At 34.6% G+C, this 8,051-nt stretch overlaps 2 protein-coding genes across 2 annotated transcripts; both read left to right on the top strand.

Annotated features, from left to right (window-relative positions):
- The first annotated feature begins 2,372 nt into the window (after positions 1-2,372).
- Positions 2,373-3,924, top strand: LOC108677076 (dedicator of cytokinesis protein 4-like). The gene is made up of 4 exons (XM_018165227.2): positions 2,373-2,533; positions 3,004-3,096; positions 3,518-3,614; positions 3,801-3,924. Exons 1-4 carry the CDS (start codon positions 2,497-2,499, stop codon positions 3,922-3,924), a joined length of 351 nt encoding a protein of 116 aa, XP_018020716.1. The 5' UTR covers positions 2,373-2,496.
- A 2,478-nt stretch (positions 3,925-6,402) lies between these two features.
- Positions 6,403-7,607, top strand: LOC108677075 (dedicator of cytokinesis protein 3-like; the record flags this gene model as incomplete). Its single annotated transcript, XM_018165226.1, has 3 exons — positions 6,403-6,456; positions 6,869-6,910; positions 7,362-7,607. Coding segments are annotated over exons 1-3 (333 nt in total), but the record flags the coding sequence as incomplete, so codon positions are not given.
- Positions 7,608-8,051: the final 444 nt, after the last annotated feature.

Genomic DNA, 8,051 nt, shown 5'->3' with positions numbered 1-8,051 from the left:
GCCCTACCGCAACAGAGGCGCAGCATTGCTGGTTAAGTTAGGTTATGTTACGTTAGGAGTAGGCTGTTGCAGTAGGGCCTGTTGTGCTCCGGCCTGTGACTGAACGGCCCACGTTCAGTCACAGGCTGATCCACACAGCTGATTGGTGGATAACCGGAGAGATCCATGGCATTCGATTCAGGGCTTATTGGTGCACAAAATTGGGGTGCACGGCTGCGCTAACGTTATTCTTGGAGTTAGCTTTTAGAGTAGAGCTTTTTTAAAGAGAGTTTCCTACAAGTGGGTCAGGCAGAGGTTGACAATGTGTTGGAAAACGTTTGTGGGACAGTCCTGATAGAGGTTCTTGAGGCGGTCCTGAAAGAAGGTCCCAGAATGGTCCTGGCAGAGGTTGAAAAGTCGGTCCTGGAAGCGTTTCGCACGATGGTTACGGCAGAGGTTCACGAGATGGTCCTTTGAGAGATTGAAGATCTTGGTAGAGGCTCACAAGTAGTTCCTGGCTGAGGCGCAGAAGGTGGTAGCCGAGTCTTGCCAGGAATTTCTGCACATGGCCTAAATATTTATAGTTCAGAAATATAGGGGCTATGTGATGGAGAAGCCAACCCAAAATTAATGAATAAATTATCTCCTCTGAGTCCTATATATTTTTTAACTGGAGATAAATTTTTACAAAATTGGTTTAGGAGTAGAATTTATTATATCCTGATGTCGAATTTTACATAACATATTGATCTCGGCGCTGAAGTGTAGGCCTGATGTGGCCTACAATTTTGTAGTGAATACCGTATGGTAGTTGAAGGCCTTTAATCAAACTTATGTATGCAAGCATTAATTGTTATGGGCTAGAAAACTGTAATTAATTATTATGGTCATGAACAGTTGTGGCCATATCTATGCCCAAAGTTGTTTGGAAAGAAAAAATACATTCAAATGAGGACTCAAGCATGAAGTGATAACTTGGGGATGGAGTAGCTGTTTGTGAGGGAGAAATTTATATTTTGAACAAAATATTTTCTGCAAATGTAGAATGACAATAAGGTAATAAAACATTCCATACTATTGTTATATGATGATCAGAATTGAGTGCAGGATCCCTACTGTTGATTGATATTAATAAATAAGTCCATGCAGATACCTAATTGTATCACAACCCAAGCATGTCCGTGGGAAGATGTGTTTGTAAATAGAACATACACTCATTCAAAATATTTTGTTAAAATACTATCAAAGTACCTACAGAAGATGAAAATTGTGTTCTTTGATGTCTGTTAGGTAGTGTGTCTTATCTTGAACAAGGCTATTTGTGTGTGCTTTGGATTATTTTTTCAGCATCTCAACATAGTTAAAAATTGATTTCGTTGAGTCAAATACGGAAACATACGGGTATTAGAAGACCCGGGTGTTCTGGTCAGAAGAAACATCAACTTAGATTCTATAGTGGAGTCAAAGCAAACGAAGTCTGTTTGAATTAAGACGCCAAAGGATTGCATTTACTGCACACTCAAGGCTAACATTTGCATTTGACATTGAATAAGTAAAATAAAGGCAAAAAATGTTATCAAATCCCATATCAAATTCTGTAAAAAGAGCTACAATGCACTGAAGACTGAATATATTAGTCATCCTATATATACATGCATTGAGTGTGTTAACTGGTCAATGGCAATTTACCACAATTTTTCAATGCCTCTAACCAGAAGATAGTAATTACACAAATAAATGAAGGGAGAAAATGCCAAATAAAAATTGGAAGGAATAACTAAGGACCATAAAATTCCAAAGTTGACCATTGCTCTTTTAAAACTCAAACAATGTATTCGGCATTAACTGAGACTGTAATGCTCTGCATCTGCATTAAATGAAAGTTCATGGTTCTTCAATACTTAGACTTACAGAGGTAGTACCTCAGTCAAAATTGTTTTGCTTTGTTACTTACCAATTTTAGAATCATTTAGCAATGTGGCAGGCAGATGTTGATCTGGAATAGGATATTCTTTCAAATTGCAGTTCTTGGTTCTTGCCACCATTGATGCCACCTTCTTAGTTTATTTTATCTTTTGGAAATTGGAACTGAGTCATGAGCTGCAGATTACTAACTTCTTTTTAGCTTACCTTAACATTGCATTAAATTACTTTGAAAGCATGAGTTTGGCCTGAAACCTGAATATTAGAAATGAAAACTTCAGTTGAAGTTCAGTAGGCCTACTTCACAAGTTCACATTTCACTGCAGTTAAAATGTGGAACTTTGTTCACATAAGATTTATGCCACTCGTTTTGCTTCTCTAAACTACATGGGCTTCATATATATAATAATATTATTAATGACTTTTCTTCTTAAAACTTCATTTCATACCTAATTCTATCCAGTTTTTATGAATAAAACTCTCTTAGCTATGGCTTTTGGTTGAAAACTACCTATGAAATAGCTGTGTTCAGCTGTGAGAAAGGAGCATAGCATTTACTATCAAGTATTGGTTGGTTGTTGCCATTGATGCATCATGTGGAAGCCAACAAAGAACGAAAAATATGGTGCTGGTAAGTTTCTTCTAATTATTTTCTATGATTCTTTATATTTAGGTATATGATAGATGTTTGATAGACTAGCTCAATTCAGGCAATTGGCATTAAGATGAAGTTAAATTAACTTGCTCATTCTTTATGTTGCTAGTTGCTACTACCTACTCTAGAATCTAGATTGGAAATGAAAATTCATATATTTTTTGGTAAATTTGAGCTCTGATGTAACAATCATGCAGTTTGAATAAAAATTATACCTATATTAGATATATATGTTCAAAAATCATAATATTTAATATGCCAGCATCAGTATGAAAATGTTAGAAACCAAATGAAAAATAAACATGCATTAATCTATTATCTATAATGACTTTCTTTAGAGAGGTGATTTGTGTTAGGAAATTGTCATTTGTCCAGCCTGTTTACCTAATCTATGTTTATGTTGTTATTGTCATAAAAGACTAATTCATTTCCTTATTATTTTTCAGTTGTGTGTAACTTCCATGAGTGGCCGGGTAATCTGAAGGATGGCCTGCGCTTAGATGTTGGTGACACAGTTCACATTCTAGAGAGCTGTGAAGGTATTTATATACATATGTAATAAATAGAATGCTTGCAATAATCTGTTATCTTGAATTAATGAAATTGAGATGTTACTAATTTACTATTAGGACTTTTCTATATAGGTTTTGATGCTTGATAAAAAAGCGTATGGAGGTGTTTCTAAAGTTTACTAGAAGTTTAGCTTTTTAAATTTCATCCTTATTAATAGTCATATTAGGTCTTTGGAAGAGAATGCATAGAACATGCATGTTGCCATGTCATGTATTGAATCAGAATGACTGTTTTGTAGTGTCTTATTTTCTGATTGATGACTTTAGACTAGAGACTTTGTACTTTACTAAAATTCATGTAAGTCATTTCATTTATACATATGTACTGTATTAAAATAGAATCTGCCCCAAACTTTGGATCTATGTTCCATAACTATTTGCCTCACAGGTTGGTACCGGGGATTCTGCACCAAAAACCACAATGCATTGGGGATCTTTCCTGCCAGCTTCATCCACCTCAAAGCATTTCGGGTGGAGAATGAAGGGTAGGAAATTTTTTATCTGTAATATTTGATTTTATGAAATTTTTTTTATTTTGTTTCAATCATTTTCTGTGATAAAATTGGGACATACCTAAGGTAAGCATTTTCATAACCAGAGTTGCCTGTTTTGAAGCTAAGCAAAATATTTGCTTTTATCTTGGTGATTTTAAATTTATATTTGCATTTCAGAGCGCAGGAGCTTGTCATCCCTGTTGAGGATGCCGTGGTGCAGGAGGCAGCTGCAGTGCTCAGGGAGTGGGGACAGATCTGGAAGGAAAAATTCATTGTAAGCATAATTCTATTTCGAATGTAATCTGAATACTGGAAGTTCTCTGTATTTTACTTAAGAATATTTAAAGTTTTGGCTTCAGGTAGAGCTCAACTCTTTAAGAGGAAAAGAGGAATCAAGACATTCAAAAGGAATATTAATTGAAAAAATGCAATCTGGAATAGAATTATGAAGCATTTGCAAAGAGCAGAACAAGATTTGGTTCACGAGAAAAATCATAAGACATAGGGAATTTATGCCCCCCACCAATTATTACAACACTTCTCTTTAACTTCACTTCTTGTTGTTTGTCTGTCTGCTACAAATCTTATAATTAAAATATAACACACTTTTACTTATCGTATCAATCTGAAATTTTGCACACTTGCGTAAAGTTTGAAACCATGCATGAATCAAATGACAAAATAAATAAATTTAAAAATAATTTTTTTTTCAATATTAATTAATAAACTGAAAAAATAATTTTATCAGCCACAAATCTTATAATTGATATTTGGCACACCTGTCCAATCGATCTGAAATTTGGCGCACTTGCATAAAGTTGGAGATAATTCATGAATCAATTGACAGAATGAATAATATTGAAAATTTATTTTTTTTTATTAAAAATTTGAAAAATTAATTTTTTTAATATAAGAAAACAAAATTAAAAATTAATATGCATGTGTAATATTGAAGACACTGGATTCTTTAGAAGTGTTGTCTTTAAGGGGGACCTGCCGGGTCCCGGAAAAACTTCTACATTTATGATTCGATCATTCTTAAATTTACATGTGCCGTACCTGAAAAGTAAAATAAAAATCAATTTGCTCATATGAATTTTTCAAAAGAAATTAAAGAAAATGTGAAATTAATAGAAAACGGCCTAAAAGGGGGTACTAAAGAAATCTATCTCCTCCTAGAATTTTCAAGCTACAACATCGAGAGACATTTCATTCAATTTGTAACAAAATTATCTAGCGGATTATCTAGCTATCTCTAGAGCCTCAATTTTCGATTTTCCCCACCGTTTTTCTTTTATGCCCGTTTTTACATTTTTGCACGTTTTCCCCTCCCCAACCTCCCCCCGTCTCCCCATATATAAGGCAAACCATGCACAAATCCAAAAAAATGGTTCCTAGAGTCGCTAGGTATAGTCTTTACAAATCGAATGATATGTCTTTCATTGCTGTAGCTTGAATACTGCATGAGTTATAAAGTTTTTAAGATGGTGTTTTTTGGAAATTTAAATTGTTCAGGGGAGTAAAATAAAGTAAAATTTATTGAAAAATGAAGAATAAGCCAAAAAAATTCTTGATATTGCAACCCAAGCTTCCTCATTGCCAATTATTTGCATTTAGGGTACCAGCACGCGTCTTTAGACTTTTGCCTGTCCAGTTTCATGTAAATAATAAGCTATAAATGGGACTTTATTATATATATAGATACCTATATAAAATATTCATTTTATATAATTTCAAAACTACATTACGCAAAAACTTTTGCATGTACATCCTTGATATTTGCTTTCTTGAATGGGCATCGTTTTTTGCTTCCAAACGAATGCAAACACTTTGCAATTAACGCAAGTAATGATCCATAAATACAATTTTTAAATTAAAATTTGTAAATATTGTTATAAAATGGTCATTTTAATAAAAGTTCAAAACTTCATTACGCAATCATTATTGCATGTAGGTACATCCATGGTATTAGCTTTCCTGAACAATCCTTGTTTGTAGCTTTCAAACGAGTGGTAACACTTGCAATTAACAGGAGTAAGGATCTATTTATACAGATTTATTTCAAAGAAATCTTTTTATATATTGTTGAAAAATGTTCACTTGATATATTTTGAAAATTGCTTTACGAAAAAACTAGAGCACGCACATACATACTATTTGTTGCGTTAGACGCGCCTTTTCAGCAGCAACAAAATGAGCCAAGAAAACAGAAATGGCAAAATTTTTTATTTTTCTCAAATTTTTCCTGACCGGTCCCCTTAAAAAGTAATTTTTAGGTGTATATTATTTATTTTCCAGAAACTAAACATATTGTTCTGATTGATTCTTTGTTGAAAATAAATGACATACAAATCGAATCCTATATATAATGCTTAGAGGCTATTCTTTCTGTTTTATTAAGCACTCCTTGAGTCATAGCCGCTGTTTCATGGTTTTATCATAAATATATAGGTATATATATAGCATGTGGCCAAGCTTCTATTCTCTCAAGGTACATGTGCAACATTCTGCTAACTTCCCTGAAGTATTTTACAAAAAACCTATTACTCAGGAGTGCAGGTTACAGCAGTTATAAGGCCCTTAGCATAAGGGATTAGATTGAAGTACGAGTCCCAACTAAAATTTATTGTATTTTAAGCAAAGAGGAGTAGGCTGATGTTTCTTGGTTAAAAGGAATCTGCTATAGTGAGAAAGCGGTTTAACAGGAGCAAACAGGGTTAACCTTGCAGCAAACCGTCATAAACAAAATGCTCTTTGAATTGATATCTATTANCGAGTGGACGGTGCCATGGTAGACGTGGACGCCGTGGGGGCCGTTGAGCTCTACCAGCTTGTGAGTGCATCATTCATTGTATGGTCAATGAAGCTTGAGTCTTGCGCAAATACTGCATTTATTTTGCAGCTTGTCTAAAAAAACTATAATACTAGTTATAACTACGATTTGCATTGTTCAATTATCACGTAGTAACTACAAAGCTGCGTGGATCGCACTGGAAAATTGTAGTTCAATTTTGTATATAAAATATCATTTATATTGAAGAAATATAAATATATAAATTTATAATATATATTTAGAAATATTTATATATTTCTGTGGCAACTCCTGTAACATAGATGTTTGTGTGTCATATTTTGTTCGTGAAAACTCTTGCTCTATTCTGCCGTGAATGCATGAATCGTTCTCGCCATTGACTAATGCTATGATGAACGATTATAGTGACTGATGTGAGCTCATTTATGTACAGCACGTCCAGAGTCGGGAGTCTTCTCTGAGCCAAGCAACTCTGGTGAGTGGCGCTATATGGCAGCTGACGGAATTAAGTTACTTTGTGTAAAACTTTTTGTTTCTTGTAAATGCATGTATATATATTGCCTCCTCTTTCAAGGAAATCAATTTGTAAAAAATTATACTTTTGTGTTAATTTTTTACTGGGTTTTATTTTATTTCATTTCTCCGAATTATTACTCAGCGTTATATACATTGGCACATATATCTTACTTTTATATCTTCTTTGGTAAATATAAGATAATTTTATAAAATTTTAATATAGACTTGTGAGTGGCGGAATCATGAAATGACATTACTGTATGTGGACCTCACCTGCATCATGCATAACAATCTTGAAGCCACACATTTTGTTCTAGACCAGTTTGCCCATTATTCTGAGAATCTTCACAAATAAATACATCCCTGCTTAATTACTGTGAGTATCTTTACAAATGCATTTGTATGAGCAGAGGCTGGCTTGTCGACGCAGCAGTAGTCGCGTCATCCCAGGGGCACGACCGCGCGCTCTGAACCATCACTTGTTCTTCTGCATGCGTGACATGAGCTATCACGTGGGCGAGGACTCGGAGGTCTTCTTCTCTTTGTACGACGCTTCCCGTCAGCGCTTCATCAGTGAACGCTTCCTGGTCCGCCTAACTAAGGAAGGATTTGCTAACTACATCGACCGAGTCACCAGCAACTGCACGCTTTTCACCGTGAGCTCTGTGCATTATAATTTGTATGGTGTGACGAATCTTTTTCAAAAGTTTAGCTAACAAATAAGCTAGAGAAATATCAGATATTAGGTAGTCTTCTATGAGGTAAGAGTGAAATTAGTCATCAAAAAATATAACTCAGTACTCACTGCAGTGAGTGACAGAGAGCGCATTTTCTCGTCGACGAAAACTTGAGGTCACGGACATACGGACAGACAGACAGAAAGACGGACGGACGGACATGGCGAGCACAATAGTGCATTTTTTCCATAAATGAGAAATGCGCTAAAAACCATGTGCCTTATTATAACGGACTGTGCATTATAATTTGTATGATGTCACGAATCTTTTTCAAAAGTTTAGCTAACAAATGAGCTAGAGAAAAATCGGATATTAGTCTTCAATGATGTAAGAGTGAAATTAGTCATCAAACATTATATACAC

Source organism: Hyalella azteca, unplaced genomic scaffold (genome assembly GCF_000764305.2).
Source record: "Hyalella azteca isolate HAZT.00-mixed unplaced genomic scaffold, Hazt_2.0.2 contig1337, whole genome shotgun sequence".
NCBI lineage: Eukaryota > Metazoa > Arthropoda > Malacostraca > Amphipoda > Hyalellidae > Hyalella > Hyalella azteca.
Note: the sequence above shows the minus strand (reverse complement) of the source record. Positions and strands in the feature narration are given on the sequence as shown.